Source organism: Macaca fascicularis, chromosome 7 (assembly GCF_037993035.2).
Source record: "Macaca fascicularis isolate 582-1 chromosome 7, T2T-MFA8v1.1".
Lineage (NCBI taxonomy): Eukaryota > Metazoa > Chordata > Mammalia > Primates > Cercopithecidae > Macaca > Macaca fascicularis.
In genome coordinates, this window is record NC_088381.1 from 57,553,387 (window position 1) to 57,571,859 (window position 18,473).

General features: G+C 39.3%; 1 protein-coding gene across 6 annotated transcripts in view; it reads left to right on the forward strand.

Annotated features, from left to right (window-relative positions):
- ZFAND6 (zinc finger AN1-type containing 6) overlaps positions 1–13,804 on the forward strand; it is an 83,164-nt gene extending 69,360 nt beyond the window's left edge. For all 6 annotated transcript variants that reach the window (XM_015452447.4, XM_015452445.2, XM_045395890.1 and 3 more), the window contains 2 exons: positions 6,210–6,323; positions 12,892–13,804. In XM_015452447.4, coding sequence (XP_015307933.1) covers positions 6,210–6,323; positions 12,892–13,040 — 263 coding nt within the window. In that variant the 3' untranslated portion in view covers positions 13,041–13,804. The remainder of the gene's footprint in view (positions 1–6,209; positions 6,324–12,891) is intronic.
- Positions 13,805–18,473: the final 4,669 nt, after the last annotated feature.

Sequence of the window (18,473 nt, forward strand, 5' to 3'; positions counted from 1 at the left end):
AAAGTACTTAGGTACTTTTTAAAGGTACTTAGGTTTTTAAAGGTACTTACAAGTTAATACTGTAAAAAAAAAAAAGATGACTTTTAGGTTAAAAAGAAAGAACTAATAGAAGCATTTTGTTACACTCTAAAATTGAAGAATATGCTTAAATTTGGTCAACCTCTTAGTCCCTCAGATCTTGAGTCATAGTAGAAAAATACTGAATTTGGATTCATAAGTTCTATTTTCCTATCTTGATATGCCTGCTTAACTTCACTGAGCCTTACTTTCATTACTCCTAAAAGAGAATGATAAGTATGTCCCTCTTACCGGGTATTAAAAGATACTGAGATAACGGAGTTTGGATGAACTTTGTAAGCTGCAGAAGGTATTCTTTATATTGCCCGAGTGATTTGGGAGTTGTAGGAGGCCTAGAGTAAGAGAATTTTGAAGCTTTCCAACACTAGAATGATGTCATATGTTAAGATGGTAAGGTCTACATCACTGAAGCATTCTAGGAAAAATGAGTTGATGTTAGAGAACGTATAGAGGGGAATTCTGTGCTAAGTGGCAGGATGAACTAGAATTCTCAGGCTATTTCCTACTCTGAGGGTTTCTGACTTTATACAAAGTTGAATTGTCAAATCATTGGTTCAAGAAATCAGAGGGGGAACAGTCTCTTTGGACTGATTTAGGAAGGCTGTGTGGGTTTAAAAAATCAGGCAGTTCTTCTGATTCTAAAGAATGAGTGAGAATAGCCAAAGCTATCTTGAAAAAGAACAAAGTTGGAGGACTAACAATTCCTGGCTTCAAAATTGAATACAAGCTGCAGTAATCAAGACTGTGTTGTAGCAGCATGAGGATAGTCATAAAGGTAAGTGGAATAGAACTGAGAGTCTAGAAATAAACTCTTATTATATTTATGGGCAATTGACTTTCAACAGTGGTGCCAAAATCCTTTGATGGGAAAAGAATAATCTTTTAAACAAATGATTCAGGAACAACCTCATATTCACATTCAAAAGAATGAATTGGACTCCTACCTCATACCATATACAAAAATTCACCTGAAATACATGAAAGACCTAAAACAAATATAAGAGAACTATAAAACTCTTAAAACAGGTATAAATTTTTGTGATCTTGGTTTAGGCAGTGGTTTCTTAGATACGACACCTTAACCACAAGCAACCAAAGAAAAGATAGATAGATTGAGCTACATCAAAATAAAGATTTTCGCTTAAAAGAGTGGAAAAACAACTAGGCGCTGTGGTTTATGCCTGTAATCCCAGCACGTTGGGAGGCCAAGGTGGGCAGATCACTTGAGCTCAAGACTTTGAGACCAGCCTGGGCAACATGGCAAAACCCCGTCTGTACAAAAAATAGCCAAGTATGGTGGTGCACACTTATAGTCCCAGCTACTGGGGAGGGAGGCTGAAGTGGGAGGATCACTTGAGCCTGGGACGTTGAGGCCTCAGTGAACCGTTAACGCACCACTGCACTTCAGCCTGGGTGACAGAATGAGACCCTCTCTCAAAAAATAAGAGTGGAAAACCAGCCTACAGAATGAGAGAAAAATACTTGCAAATCATATATGTGATAAGAATACATAAAGAAATAATTACAATTCAACAATAGAAAACCCATTTTAAAAATAAGCGAAGGATTTGAGTAGACATTTCTCCAGAAAATATATACAAGTTTCCAATAAACACATTGAAAGATGCTCAACAGGGCCAGGCGCAGTGGCTCACATCTGTAATCCCAGCACTTTGGGAGGCCGAGGCAGGTGGATCACCTGTAGTCAGGAGTTGGAGACCAGCCTGGCCAACATGGTAAAACCCCATCTCTACTAAAAATACGAAAATTAGCTGGGCGTGATGGCATGTGCCTGTAGTCCCAGATACTTGTGAGGCTGAGGCAGAGGAGAATTGCTTGAACCTGGGAGGTGGAGGTTGCAGTGATCTGAGATTGTGCCACTGCATTCCAGCCTGTGCAACAGAGCAGGACTCCAGCCTGTGCAACACAGCAAGACTCCGTCTCAAAAAAAAAAAAAAAAAGCTCAACATCATTAGATATTAGGGAAATGGAAGTCATGAGGCACCACTTCATACCCACTCAGATGGCTCTAATCAATGACTAAGTATTGTCAAGGATGTAGAAAAATTGGAGCCCTCCTGCCTTGGTGGGAGTATCAAATGGTGCCAGATACACTGGAAAACAATCTGCTAGCTCCACAAAAAATTAAAAAGAATTGTTATATGACCCAGCATTTTGCTCTTGATTCCCAGGAGAATTGAAAACATATGTCCACACAAAAACTTGTACACAAATATTCGTAGCAGCATTATCCATAATAAATAGAAACTACTCAGGTGGCTGTAAGTAGATGATTGGATAAAAAAAAATGTGGTATATCCATACAGTAGAATATTCAGCCACAAAGAGGAAGGATATTCTGATACATGCCACAGCATGAATGATCCTTGAAAATATGCTGAATAAAAGAAGCTAAGTACAAAAGGCTACATGTTTTATGACTTTATTTACATAGAATGTCTAAAATAGGCTAGTCATACAGAAAGATTAGTGGTTGCCAGAAACTGTGGGAAGTGGGGAGTAATTGCTAATGAGTAGAGTTTTCCTTTAATGTGACTTAAATGTTCTGAAACTAGATAGTGGTGATGTTTTTTTTGTTTTTGTTTTTGTTTTTGTTTTGAGTCGGAGTCTCGCTCTGTCGCGGCCCAGGCTGGAGCGCAGTGGCCGGATCTCAGCTCACTGCAAGCTCCGCCTCTCAGGTTTACACCATTCTCCTGCCTCAGCCTCTCAAGTAGCTGGGACTACAGGCTCCCGCCACCTCGCCCGGCTAGTTTTTTTATTTTTTTTTTTTAGTAGAGACGGGGTTTTGCCGTGTTAGCCAGGATCTCTTGACCTCGTGATCCGCCCGTCTCGGCCTCCCAAATAGTGGTGATGGTTTTATAACCTTGTGAATATAATAAAAACCACTGAATTGTATACTTTAAAGGGTGAATTTTATGGTGTGTAAATTATATCTCCCCACCACCCCAAGACAGCTTTGCTGGAGGATAACTTGTGAGTGCAAATGCATATAGGTAGGAAAAATGAAATTTGAGAAAGAGTGAAAAAACCCGTTGCTGAAGTGGTCAGTTCAGGCAGTTATATGTTGAAACTAAAGCTAGAAAGGTTGTTTGGAATTTGATAAGGTATTCTTTGGTCTTAAAACTCACATAAAAACTGAGGAAACTGGATAATTTCTGGGAATCATAGACTTTTAAAAATAATACTATATCATCTTGTCCGTGAATTCATTTGGTGACTGTTGAAATTCAGGTTGTCAGCTATTAGTTTCAGGTAAGCTGAGGTTATCTGAGCCTCATGGGTATATAAACAACATTTATCGGTCCCACATTTTAGCTGTAGCATATAAGCTTTTAGATAGCCTTCCGATCCTTCACTTTAAAGACTGCATTTGCCTCAGTTAAAAAGAAACCGTTCGCCACCTTTGGGGCTTTAGGGTTAAAACTGTGAAATGTCTTTTGAGATATGCAGTGGCATTTGTATGCGTAGAAGATAGATGGATTTTCACTTCTCCATTTCCAGATCCCATTCAAATTTGTGTCTCAGTATTTAAACCAGTTTTGTTAAAACTATAATCTTGTGATAGTGTTACTGCCATTAAATGGATGTTTTTGAATATCAGACTGTTTTTGGAGAACAGGTTAGATATTATGGCTTATATATTTCAAAACCAATAAATACAATAGTTTCATTTCTGATTGCAAATTAAGCTGTTTTTTAGTCTGTATGTATAGCCAGATAGGCTTATCTGATACTGTTGTAGGAGCTGGGGATAAACATTAAACAAGACATTCAGCCCCTGCCCTCTTGGAGCTTACATTCTAGGAATATTTATTCATTGAAAATAAAAGGTTTGATGTGTCTGTATTCTGTTTCAAAAATAATATGTTCACAGGGTATTACTAGAACTGTCTCCTGTCTGATTTCAGCATGTCTGAGTGGAGTAACATGCTATAGAGTTTGTCATTAGCGCACATTCACTTGTTTGTGGTATTTGCCTTTTGTCATCTTTTGTTAAAATATGAGATAGTGATGTTAACATAAGCAGGTTAGAATCACAGTAAATGTCTGAGCGTGTATTATGTGTAGTTCACTGTGATGGGACTGGAGATTCAGATGGGGAATAAGGTAACCATCCTTCTTCTCAACGGCCTTACAGTGTAGTTGGGGAAATGAGGCACATATAGGTAAGTAATTCAGTTCAACAGATCCTTATTGTTGAGTGCCTGCTATGTGGTTGGAAACACTGGGATAGGCACTGATAATGGGATAAATAGGACAGATGTCTCCCCTCAAAGAATTCGAAGTTAAACCAGGTTGAGCCAGTGAGGGAATTTTAATACGAAAAGTGCTATACGTAGTAGGGTTTCCCACCCCAAAGTTGTGGGAGAGGCAGTGGAGGAAGAGCTGATTATATAAGCTTAAACAAGAAAAACAAGTTAAGAGTTAGCCTGGTAAAAAGAGGGACAGAAGGGGCATAGAAAGAGTATTTTGTATGGAAAGCATAACTTACCCAAGAGCCCAGAGGCAAAAGAGAGTTTGATATGTCCAGGGAAACTGCAAGTACTTCCGTATGGCTAAATCATGGGGTACCGTTGAGAAATAGTGAGAGATGAGGCCAGAGAAAGAAGGATGAAGAAAATCATGAAAGACCTCTGGGCTTTATCCTGGGAGTTAGTTGGGAGCCATTGAAGAATTCTAAACATCAGAGGGAACACCATTAGATTTTCACTTAAGGCAGATGATTGCGTGCAATGTGTGAAGCATGGATTGAAGAGGGAACTCGTGAGGTACCCGGTGTTTGGAAAAGGTGTTAAGGAAAATCAGAGTGAGAAGCTACAGAGAATTGAGACAAGGAAAGGGTATTTGACCTTGATCTTGAAAAAGAAGAGGACCTAGATCAAATGGGGGAAAAAAAGGAAACCCTTTGGAATAGATTATAAGAAGTGTGAGCAAAGGTACATGGCATATTCCCAGTGTAGATTAATGGAGAGTGGATTCCTGGGGAAAGTCTGGCTGGTGATGAAACTGAAGAGGTTAAGAATTTGATCCATGGCAAATTCCACCATTTTAGAGCAAAATGACATGTCTGCAAGGTCATATTACGTGATTCTGACTCGCAGCAGCATTTATGAGGGCCAGAGTGGTTAGCAACGGGAGGGAGTCATGTTAAGATTTCAGAGTAGTAATTTAACCCGAATCTTGGTAAATCTGGCTTTGGTTTCCATACATAAATGCATCAACTTATTATCTTACAACATTTTAAAGCTTCTTTGCTTCAATTTGCCTTATTTCAAACATTTAAAGTGCTTTATGTGAAACATTCTGGGAACTTTAAACATACTTAATATTCCACAGAATCTTGGTTTCACCTTTTCCCTCCTTGTTCTCTGAGAAACCTATGTCATTCTGACCCATGCATATGGCTATTTTCTTGCACACTCCCTTAGAATATTCAAGTAGTATTTGTTTATGTGCCTTTTATTGATTAAATATGTAGTTACTAGAAAAATTAGAAAATACAGTTAAAGCCGGGCGCGGTGGCTCAAGCCTGTAATCCCAGCACTTTGGGAGGCCGAGACGGGCGGATCACAAGGTCAGGAGATCGAGACCATCCTGGCTGACACGGTGAAACCCCGTCTCTACTAAAAAATACAAAAACCTAGCCGGGCGAGGTGGCGGGCGTCTGTAGTCCCAGCTACTCGGGAGGCTGAGGCAGGAGAATGGCGTGAACCCGGGAGGCGGAGCTTGCAGTGAGCTGAGATCCGGCCACTGCACTCCAGTCTGGGCGACAAAGCGAGACTGTCTCAACAAAAAAAAAAAAAAAAAAAAAAAAAAAAAAAGAAAATACAGTTAAAACCTAAAGAAGAAAGTCTATAAAACCACTGTCAATATATCATTACATGTTCTAGATTATTTTCTAGATAGAAATACATTATTTATGCATTTTCTATACATAAATTTAACAAAAAGGGGTCCTATTTTTGTAAACAACTTTGTAATTAAATGACTAGTTTTCTGTGCTAATTAATTCCTCAGTATCCTCTAAATAATAGACTAGGGAGGGTGGGATGAGGAATAGCAAAATCTTACAGAATAATTAAATTTTGCCACCTTCCTATTTTTGTCAGCTTCAGTATCAGACACGGCACAGCAGCCATCTGAAGAGCAAAGCAAGTCTCTTGAAAAACCAAAACAAAAAAAGAATCGCTGTTTCATGTGCAGGAAGAAAGTGGGACTTACTGGTAAGGACCTAAATCAAATGTTTAAAATTAAGATACTGTTTTATAGTAATGCATAGCTTACTATTATTGACTTCAATTAAGATTGTTCCTTTTCCCTTGAGAGCTAATACTGGCTATACTTCAGCTTCTGAATTTTCTTAAGGAAATAAAAATAGCTTTGATTATACACCTAAAAGTGAAATGAATAGCTTTTTTTTTTCTTTTTAAAGTTTATTTCAGTTGAATTTAGAAATATTAGACAAGTAAGGTTAGTGTGCCAGATTCTGTGAAAGGTCAAAGATGTGTCTCTTGCTTTCAAGGAGAGAATATTTTGAAGTACTTAGTAAACTGGAAGTACTTTCTGTATATAAAATAGGGCTAACCATACATTGTTGTGTGGGTTCAGTGAGTTAAGACATGTAAGCAGTTAGCCCAGCCCAGTGCTGCCACACAGTAAGTAATCAGTATTAACATAGCTATCAGATGCAGATGGTGGTGGGCAGGAGAAAGAATTGTTCAAAAGCATTTAGCAAAGAAAGTACATGAAGTGCAGTCACATTGCTCTGGGAATTCAGGGATGAGAGTAACTAATTTACAATTAAAAATGGTGGTTCTTAGAGGCCCAGCAAGGAAAGGATCATGAAGGCAGAATGTTTCAGCGTGTCTTGAACAGTGAGTAGGACCTATAACTGATGGAAATAGGGGCATTTCAGGCAGAAAGAATAACTTGAAGAAAATGAATAGGGCATGTGCAGGAACCATAAACGGGAATGTTGCTAAATAGCACATAATACGTGAACAAGAGTGTTGTGTACTGCAATCCAACAGGAATAAAGAAATAAGACTAAAAACATATACAGTTGACCCTTGAACAACATGGGACTGTTGTAGGGGTCCACTTACAGTTTTTTCTAATATATTGGAAAATTTTTTGGAGATTTGCAGCAATTGGAAAAAACTCACAGATGAACTGTATAGCCTAGAAATATATGTTTTTATTAAGAAAAGTTAGACAAGTCTTGAATGTGTAAAACGTGTAGATACTTGTGTATTTTATCATTTGCTACCACAGAATATGCACAAATCTGTTAAAAAAATTAAAAGTTTATCAAAACTTGCTTATACAAATGCAGATCATACATGAAGCCATTCATAGTCAAGAAATGTAAACAAATGTAAAGCAGTATTAAGCGATAGTGGCAAAAAGTTTCTGTAGTATATACTGTACTTCTCTAATAATTTCATAGCCACCTCCTATTGCTATTGCAGTGAGTTCAGGTGCTGCAAGTATCCACTTAAAATGCCATGCATTTTAATCGTCACTGATCACCTCTGTTTCAGCAGTTTGTCTCTGTAGTAAATTGCCTACCACAGTAAAAGGTAATCTCTTGTGGTTCTCATGTATTTTTCATCGTGTTTAATACCATACTGTAAACTTTGACTAATACCATAAGACTCATACAAAGTGTCAGTACTGATACTGGAAGTGCTCCCAACAAGAAAAGTCTGACATTACAAGAAAAAGTTGAATTGCTTGGTATGTACTATAGATTAATGTCTGCAGCTGCTATTCTGCCATTTCAAGAAAAATGAGTGATGTCTGCCATTTCAGTATAAATGAATTCAGTGTAAGGACTGTTTAAAAAAAAAGGAAATCTGTGAAGCCGTCTCTGCAGCTATGCCAGCAGGCACAAAAACCTTGTACTTTTTTATGCAATACCTTTTTATTTTGTATTGACAATGCAGCTTTTATGTGGGTGCAGGATTGCTATAAAGAAAGGCATACTATGATTCAAGAAAAAGTGAAGTCATTACATGACAACTTTTAGATTCTAAAACTGGAGACTTTAATGCCAGCAAAGGATAGTTTGATTTTTTTTTTTTTTTTTGAAGTGGAGTCTTGCTCTGTCATCCAGACTGGAGTGCAGTGGCACTATCTTGGCTCACTGCAACCTCTGCCTCCTGGGTTCAAGCAATTCTCCTGCCCCACCCTCCCAAGTAGTTGTGATTACAGGTTGTGCGCCACCATGCCTGGCTAATTTTTGCATTTCTTTAGTAGAGACAGGGTTTCACCACATTGGCCAGGCTGGTCTCAAACTCCTGACCTCAGGTGATTCGCCCACCTCAGCCTCCCAAAGTGCTGGGATTATAGACTGGAACTGCCGCACCTGGCTGGTTTGGTAATTTTAGAAAAAGGTTTGGCTTAAAAAAAGTCAAGATAACAGGAGAAACAGCTTCTGCCAAAAAAGAGGCAGCAGGTTCCCAAACTACATTAAGAAAGTTCCCAAACTATATAAAGTTGTTGGAGAAAGAGTATCTGCCTGGACAAGTTTTTAATGCAGACAAAAGTGCCCTATTCTGGAAGAAAAAGGTCACAAAGACATTTATAAATAAGAAAAGTGAATACTAGGACTTAAGGCAGGAAGAGATAGTCTAACTTTACTGTTTTGCGCAAATGCAGTTGGGTTTATGATCAGGACTGCCCTTACCTATAAAGCTGCTAACCCGAGTCTTGAAGGGAAAAAGATAAACACCAGCGGCCAGTCTTTTGGTTATACAACAAGAACACCTAAACAATATGAACCCTTTCTCGTAATTGGTTACATTAATGCTTTGTCCCTGAAATCAGAAAGTACCTTGCCAGTAAGGGACTGCCTTTCAAAGTTGTTGGGTTTTGTTTTGTTTTTTTTGTTTGTTTTTGAGATGGAGTTTCACTCTTGTCGCCCAGGCTGGAGTGCAGTGGCGCAATCTCTGCTCACTGCAACCTCTTCCTCCTGGGTTCAAGCGATTCTCATGCCTCAGCCTCCCTGGTAGTTGGGATTACAGGCGTATTCCACTATGCCCAACTAATTTCTTTGTATCTTTAGTAGAGACAGGGTTTCACCCTGTTGGCCAAGCTGGTCCCAAACTCCTGATCTCAGGTGATCCGTCCACCTCAGCCTCCCAAAGTGCTGGGATTACAGGCATGAGCCATAGCTCCTGGCCTAAAGTTGTTTTGATATTGGACAGTTGCCCCTGGCCACCCAGAACCTCCTGAGTTCAGCACTGAAGGTGTCGAAGTGATATGCTTGCCCCCAGAGAAGCATCTCTAATTCAGTCTCTATGTCAGGGGTCATAAAGACCTTTCAGGCTCATTACACATGGTACTCTATGGAAAAGATTGTCAGTGCTATGGAAGAGAACCCCAATAGAGGGAACATCATACCGTTGAAGATACCATTATTGTTTAGAAAAAGATGTGAAAGCTAAGAAGCCTGAAACAAATTCTTGCAGGAGAAAACTGTGTCCAGATGTTGTGTGTGACTTCACAGTATGGAAATCATGGTAGAGATTGTGGATATGGCAAGAAAGGTTGAGGGTTAAGGATTTCAAGATGGGGATCTTGGAGACATTCAGGAGCTAATAGACACCAAACCAGAAGAATTAACAGAAGATGACTTGATGGAGATGGCTGCTTCCAAACCACTGCCAGACAGTGAGGAAGAAGACATAGGAAAAGCAGTGCCAGAAAACAAATTGACGCTAGACAGTCTGACAGAAGGGGTCTGATTATTCAAGACTGCTTTTCACTTCTTTTGCAACATGGGCTCTTCGGTGATATGAGAACGAAAACTAAAGCAAATGGTGGAAAAAGGATGTCGGTACCATGTAGAAACATTTTTAGAGAAACAAAAAAGCAGAAAAGTCAGAAATTACATTGTATTTCCATAAAGTTACACCAAGTATGTCTGCGTCTCCAGCCTCCCCTTTTACCTTCTCCACTTCTGCTAACCCTGATTCAGCAAGACCAACCCCTCTTCTACCTGTTCAATGTGAAGACAAGGATGAAGTCTTTTATGATGATCGACTTTCACTTAATGAATAGTAAATATATTTTCTCCTCGTGATTTTCTTAATAACATTTCCTTTTCTCTAGCTTACTCTATTATTAGAATACATTATATATTAATAATATAACATACAAACATATAACACAAAATATGTGTTAGTCGACTATTTATGTTACCAGTAAAGCTTCTGGTTAATAGGCTATTAATAGCTCAAGTTTTGGGGAAACATAAAATTATACATGGATTTTTGACTTGTAGAGGGGTCTGCATGCCTAAACCTGGCATCCTTCAAGGATCAGCGGTACTGTGGTTAGTTGGAAAGTAGTTGCAGCTATGGATAGTTAAAATGTATTGTTGACCATGTGCCAGGCATTGTGCTGAATACTTTGCATAAAAATTGAACTTACAGAAAAGAGTAGGTAAGATTTTGAGCGGAGCTTTGCTTTAGGAAGATTATTTCTGGTTAAGGAATGGGTTGGAGATAAAAAAGAAAGGAAGTTAGAGTTTAATATCAAAGATACTTCAAGATCAGGCATAGTGGCTCACTCCTATAATCCCAGCACTTTGGGAGGCCAAGGTGAGAGGATTGCTTGAGGCCAGGAATTCGGGCTCAGCCTGGGCAACATAATGAGACCTCATCTTTAAAAGAGAAAATTTAAAAAGATGTTTCAAATTTACCCATACCTTAGCACATGTGTATTTAAAGAATACAAATATGGCCCAGTGCAGTGGCTCACACCTGTATTCCCAGCACTGGGAGGCCAAGGTGGGAGGATCACCTGAGGCCAGGAGTTCAAGACCAGCCTGGACTACATAGACTCAGTCTCTACAAAAAAATTTTAAAAATTAGCTGAGCATTATGGCATGTACCTGTAGTCCCAGCTACTCAGAAGGCTGAGATGGGAGGATTGCTTGAGCCCACGAGGTCGAGACTGCAGTGAGCTATGATTGCACCACTTCATACTAGCCTGAGACCCTGTGTCAAAAAAAAAAAAGTGTGTGTGTGTGTCTATATATATATAGCCCCCAGAGAAGCAATATATATATAAGCAATATATATATAAGCAAATATATATATACTATATATACATATAAGACATTTAAAAATATATGTATTTAATATTAAAGATAGCCTTTCTAGGGCTGGACATAGTGGCTCACGCCTGTAATCCCAGTACTTCGGGAGGCTGAGGCAGGCGGATCACAAGGTCAGGAGACCTAGACCATCCTGGCCAACATGGTGAAACCCAGTCTCTACTAAAAATACAAAAATTAGCTGGGTGTGGTGGCGTGCACCTGTAATCCCAGCTACTCGGGAGGCTGAGGCAGGAGAATGGCTTCAACCCAGGAGGCGGAGATTGTGGTGAGCCGAGATCGTGCCACTGCGCTCCAGCCTGGCGACAAAGTGAGACTCCGTCTCAAAAACAAAAAGAAAAAAAAAAGCCTTTGTGTAAATCTCACAAACCCTCAGACTTCATGATTAGAAGGGTGAGATTTAGTAATTTTCATCTTGTCCAATCTGTCAGTCTAATACGGTGTTGTTTGCTTCATTTTAAATTCATTATTATTAAGTTACAAATATGTCTTTGAAGTTAAAAATGTAGCAATGGAGGTTAACATCAAATATTAGTGTTTAAAATATTGATTCCTGTGCTCCATTTCCAACAATTGTATCATACCATAAAATTCTAATTTGGGGGAGCAGGACCAGTTTTATATAAAGACTGGCCGCACCCATTACATCTTGATTTTGGCTTTAACTCCAGGCATTTTCTTAAAATAAAGTAGCATTTATTGTGTGTTTTACCATATGTTCAGCATTAAATTCATTCCTCCTTTAATCCTTACTTATTATTATTCCAAAATTACAGATGCAGAAACTCAGGCTCAGAGAGGCAAATTTGCCTTCATTATTAGTCAGTAGATTCACACTGAGGCAGTCAGATTCTAGATCCCATGCTCTTTACTTCTCAACTGCAGTACAGTTCACATCTCCATTGGAGGTTAGCAGAGTAAAGCAAATATTGAAGCTGTGTTCTTTGTTAACAGTTCTTTCAGAAGCATTATTTGATCTTTCTTAAATAAATGCCAAGACTGCCTTCTGACAGTAGGCTTATTCTCACATTGTAGTGTCTGGATTTGAAAAATGTTTTACATTTTCAACCTAGCAACTGTGTTTTTGTTAAGAAGTAATTGTTAGGCCGGGCGCGGTGGCTCAAGCCTGTAATCCCAGCACTTTGGGAGGCCAAGACGGGCGGATCATGAGGTCAGGAGATCGAGACCATCCTGGCTAACAAGGTGAAACCCCATCTCTACTGAAAATACAAAAAATTAGCCGGGCATGGTGGCAGGCGCCTGTAGTCCCAGCTACTCGGGAGGCTGAGGCAGGAGAATGGCGTGAACCTGGGAGCTGGAGCTTGCAGTGAGCTGAGATCGCGCCACTGCACTCCAGCCTGGGCCACAGAGCCAGACTCGGTCTCAAAAAACAAAAAAACAAAAGAAGTAATTATTGCCATATCACAGGTGAAGAAACTAGCTCAGAGGAGACTTGCTCTAGGGCAAACCTACGTTTGTAGATAGGAACAAGAAATGAAGCTCTCAGGTAGTGAATAAGAATGTAGTTTGTGAGACAGTGTATTTAGAATGATTCTTTAGTTTACATTGCTGCCCTAAATATATTGTGCTGCTCAGTATTAAGTATGCCGAAGACCTTAATATTTCATCCTTCAACTCATGTATGTGTATTACTCCATTTTCAGGGTTTGAATGCCGGTGTGGAAATGTTTACTGTGGTGTACACCGTTACTCAGATGTACACAATTGCTCTTACAATTACAAAGCTGATGCTGCTGAGAAAATCAGAAAAGAAAATCCAGTAGTTGTTGGCGAAAAGATCCAAAAGATTTGAACTCCTGCTGGAATACAAAATCCTTGAGCATCTGCAAACTAAAAATTGACTTGAGGTTTTTTTTTTCCTAGTCATTGGGAATGTAGAGCAGTGTGTCTTGCATGTCATCGGAAGAATAGATTTTTGTTTTGATTTTGTTTTGGTTTTGTTTTGAAAATGACTCTGAACATTTATTTCCATTGCAATTTCTGTGGCTGAGAAGACTTAAACTTTACAAGTATTATCCTTTTAAGATCATTTTAATTTTAGTTGAGTGCAGAGGGCTTTTATAACAAATGTGCAGAAATTTTGGAGGGCTGTGATTTTTCCAGTATTAAACATGCATGCATTAATCTTGCAGTTTATTTTCTCATTGTGTATGTATATATCGCTTTTCTCTGCAGCACGATTTCTCTTTTGATAATGCCCTTTAGGGCACAACTAGTTATCGGTAACTGAATGTATCTTAATCATTATGGCTGCTTCTGTTTTTTCATTAACAAAGGTTATTCGTATGTTAGCATATAGTTTCTTTGCACCCACTATTTATGTCTGAATCATTTGTCACAAGAGAGTGTGTGCTGATGAGATTCTAAGTTTGTGTGTTTAAACTTTTTTTTGAGCGAGGGAAGAAAAAGCTGTATGCATTTCATTGCTGTCTACAGGTTTCTTTCAGATTATGTTCATGGGTTTGTGTGTATACAATATGAAGAATGATCTGAAGTAATTGTGCTGTATTTATGTTTATTCACCAGTCTTTGATTAAATAAAAAGGAAAACCAGAATGCTCCCTTGTATTACTTTTTCTCTTATTCTTTCTGGTAGTTAATTTTATTTCTTGGTCTTTCAGTTTTCTGCTTTCCTCATTTTGTAAGAGAACTGCCATTATTTGTCTCACATCTATTTGTGACTAAGCTAATGATCATAAATTGTAATTTTGTATTCCTCTGAATTGAAGACCTCAGCATATCTTCAAGGCAAGCACTCCTCTCTGTTACTTAAATGTATTTTTTAGTCCTTATCTGATTCCCTTTTCTACACTGTCATACTGAATTAACATCTAATAGAAGCTTTTTCTTGTAGGATTAGAGAAATTTTAAGAGTATAATTCAAGCTGCAGGGCAGTTGTAGAATTGCGGAGTAGAAAGACCCTGTGAAAGATCATTTGTCCCATGGTTTTCAAATGTGTCTGGTAGCCAAACATTTTTAAACATGAAATGTCATATGAAACAGATGAAGGCAATAATTTTACAATATAAATTTCTCAGTTTAAAATTATTGGCGTGTTCTGTTTAAATAAACAATGGTTTAATTATCAAAATCTGTAAATTGATCACATTAACAGATTATAAAGAGAATAAACTGTTACAACTATCTTAATAGATTCAGGTAAAGTAATAGAATTTAACACCCATTCGTGATAAGAAAAATTAAACTTGATAAATTAAGACTAGAAAGGAATTTCCTTAAGCTGATAGTTCTGTGTGAAATAAACTAGCCAAATGAATGCAAAAGCAAGTATCAATTAAAAAGAGGAACTTCCTTTTAAAGTCAGAAACAAAGATGACTGCCCACTATTACTGCTTACTATTCAAAATTGTGTTGGAGATTATAATCAGTGGAGCAAGACAAGATAGAAAAATGATAAGAGGCCGGGCGCGGTGGCTCACGCCTGTAATCCCAGCACTTTGGGAGGCCGAGGCAGGTGGATCACAAGGTCAGGAAATCAAGAAAAATGATAAGAAGTAGCACTTATTTGCACATTATTGTTTTTATAGAAAAATCATGAAATTGCCGGGCGCGGTGGCTCAAGCCTGTAATCCCAGCACTTTGGGAGGCTGAGACAGGCGGATCACGAGGTCAGGAGATCGAGACCATCCTGGCTAACACAGTGAAACCCCGTCTCTACCAAAAAAATACAAAAAACTAGCTGGGCAAGGTGGCGGGTGCCTGTAGACCCAGCTACTCAGGAGGCTGAGGCAGGAGAATGGCTGGAACCCGGGAGGCGGAGCTTGCAGTGAGCTGAGATCCGGCCACTGCACTCCAGCCCGGGCGACAGAGCGAGACTCCGTCTCAAAAAAAAAAAAAAAAAAATCATGAAATTACTAGAAATAATAGGGTTTAGTTAGGTAGCTAGATACAACATTAGTTTTTAGAAGACAGTTGCGGCCGGGCGCGGTGGCTCAAGCCTGTAATCCCAGCACTTTGGGAGGCCAAGACGGGCGGATCACGAGGTCAGGAGATCGAGACCATCCTGGCTAACACAGTGAAACCCCGTCTCTACTAAAAATACAAAAACTTAGCCGGGCGAGGTGGCAGGCGCCTGTAGTCCCAGCTACTCGGGAGGCTGAGGCAGGAGAATGGCGTGAACCCGGGAGGCGGAGCTTGCAGTGAGCTGAGATCAGGCCACTGCACTCCAGCCTGGGTGACAGAGCGAGACTCCGTCTCCAAAAAAAAAAAAAAAAAAAGACAGTTGCATTTCTTTACACCAGTTACCTAGAAAACCAAGAAACACCATTTGACAATAATATCAGAATCTTGGTTACCTAGGAAATTGACAATATATGTTGATGGCCTCGTCAAGAAAGAATTCTAAAACATTAAGGGATAAGAACTCAGTAAATAGATGTAGTGGATAGGAAGACAGTATCAAAAAATGTCATTTGTCCCTCAATAGGCATAGATTCAAGGTAATACCAATCAAAATTCCACTTGTTTTTTTTCGTGGAGCTTGTTTAGTTGATTCTAAAAGTAAAAGTTAAAAAGAGCAAAAGGCTAGAACACTTCAGAAAAGAGCAGGGAGACAGTGACTTGTCCTGCTAAATGTCAGGACTCACTGTGAAGGCTTGTTTGTTAAAATAGCATATTACTAGCTGATGGGGACAGACAGATATCCGAATTGAATAGATTGCCTGTGCATGGACTGAACTTTGGAAAGAGAGAGGTGGCATATTACATTCAGGAAAGGAGACTGTTCGATAATTAGAGCTAGAAGAAATGGTTTTCTGTACGGAAAAGGAAAAATCCTGTTATGCCATAGGAAAAAGTTAAGTACTTCAATGTGAAACAAAACTTGAAAACTCTCAGAGAAAAAAGATGACTGCCTGTTACATCTTAGGATAGAGAGACTCCTTGGCCAGACACAGTGGCTAACGGTAATCCCATCATTTGGAGGCCAAGGTGAGCAGATAACTAGTTCAAGACCTGGCCAACATGGTGAAACCTTGTCTCTACTAAAAAATAAAAAAATTAGCCAAGCGCAGTGGCACATGCCTGTAATCTCTACTACTTGGGAGACTGAGGCAGGAGAATCGCTTGAATCCGGAGTCAGAGGTTGCGGTGAGCCAATACCGCACCACTGCACTCCAGCCTGGGTGACAGAGCAAGACTCCATCTCAAAAAAAAAAATTCTCAAGGCACAAAGCATACTATAAATGTATTATTAATGAATTTGTCTTTTAAAAGGATATTTTATTCTCTGAAAATGCATTAAAGTATCTTCAAAGAATGTGAACAGACAAGTTACAAGGTGGGAGAAGTTCCACTGCAAATGAAGACTACAATGAGATACCTTTTTATACCCATTCAAGTATCAAAAAATTAAAAATCTGTCAATATATAGTGTTGGCAGATTTCTGCATATTCTCTTGCATTGCTGGTGTTAGTGGAAAGTGGTTCAATCCTTGACAAAGTTTCATATTACCTTTTAAAGTGGAATTTTTACATACCTAATAGTCCAGAAGTTGCACTCCCAAGTGCATACCCAAGAAAAACTTGCACATAGATAAATGGGGGACCACAGCCCAGAGCAGTGGCTCAAGACTGTAATCCCAGCACTTTGGGAGGCCAAGGTGGGTGGATCAGGAGGTCAGGAGTTTGAGACTGGCCTGGCCAAAATGGTAAAATCTCGTTTCTACTAAAAATACAAAAATTAGCCAGGTGCTGTGGTGGGTGCCTGTAATCCCAGCTACTGGGGAGGCTGAGGCAGGAGAGTCGTGTGAACCCAAGAGGCGGAGAATGCAGTGAGCCGAGATCGCACCACTGCACTCTAACCTGGGCGACGGAGTGAGACTCCATCTCAGAAAAAAAAAAAAAAAGATAAATGGGGGACCCCTACACGAAGTTCTATAGTGCTGTTTACAAAAGCAAAATCCCAGAAACAAGTCTTCAAATCCCCACTGAAAAAGAGTGGATGAATATAATGTGATATATTCATACACTGGAATAATACACAGTAACCAAAACTGATCCATAGTGATACAACAAAATAGAAGCATATTATGCAAAAAAGTCTTAAAGTATAGTAAGTTTTAGAAATACAGGAAGAAGTACAGTATAGTAAGCAAAACTGGTCTCAAAATATGAAACATGCTCACTTCAAAATACATTTGCATGTAATAGATTTTTTTTTTTTAAATGGAGTTTTGCTCTTGTTGCCCAGGCTGGAGTGCAATGGCACAATCTTGGCTCACCGCAACCTCCACCTCCTAGGTTCAAGTGATTCTCCTGCCTCAGCCTCCTGAGTAGCTGGGACTACAGGCACCTGCCACCACGCCCGGCTAATTTTGTATTTTTAGTAGAGATGGGGTTTCACCACATTGGTCAGGCTGGTCTCGAACTCCCGACCTCAGGTGATCTGCCTGCCTCGGCCTCTCAAAGTGCTGGGATTACAGGTGTGAGCTGCCGTGTCCGGCCAGTAGATAGATTTTATGTAAAAAGCAGGATGGTGATGATGAAAAAATTCAGAAAAATGCCCTTAGATGAGAGGTGGCAAGGGATGCGCTAGTAAGTGGTACTATATGGTCAAAGCTCCAGCTTTTTTGGTGTTATTAGAGTCAGGATGCTTATATTAGAAAACTAAAAGAGGCCATGTATGAACCAATGCTGAGAGTGTCTGGAACCAAGGATTATGATTAATCCAATATTCTGTACCTGAAGTCCAAAGTATCAAAAGAAGAAAGTTAATTATAAAGCTGTTTTGATGATCACATTTTAGAACTTGAAGGTTATGCAAGGAAAGGTGTTGAACCAGCCTCAGCATTCAATTTGTATTTCTTTTTTAAATTGTCACACACAAAAAACAAACATTCACAGTCTTCCAGTTTCACTACACCTAAATACACTGTTAATCAAGAGTTTTCTCGTACTTCAGTCTTCCATACTAATTTGTCTCGGATGTTTGTGCTCAAGTCTGGTGCAAAGTGTCCTCTCTCCTAGTTATCCTACAATGCTAACTTACACTGCACAGTGCAGTCTTGAAATCATTCCTTTACTTCAACCACAATTCAAAGCCGTGGTTTTTTCTAATGTGAAAACAGTTTTTACTAAACTGACTATGGCTATACTTCCCTTTCTCATAGTTTCCAGAACATGATGCCAAGACCAGCTCGGTCATGGAGACCCTAACCCAGCAGCGCTAGAGGAATGAAGACAAAAGACACAGAAATAGAGTGC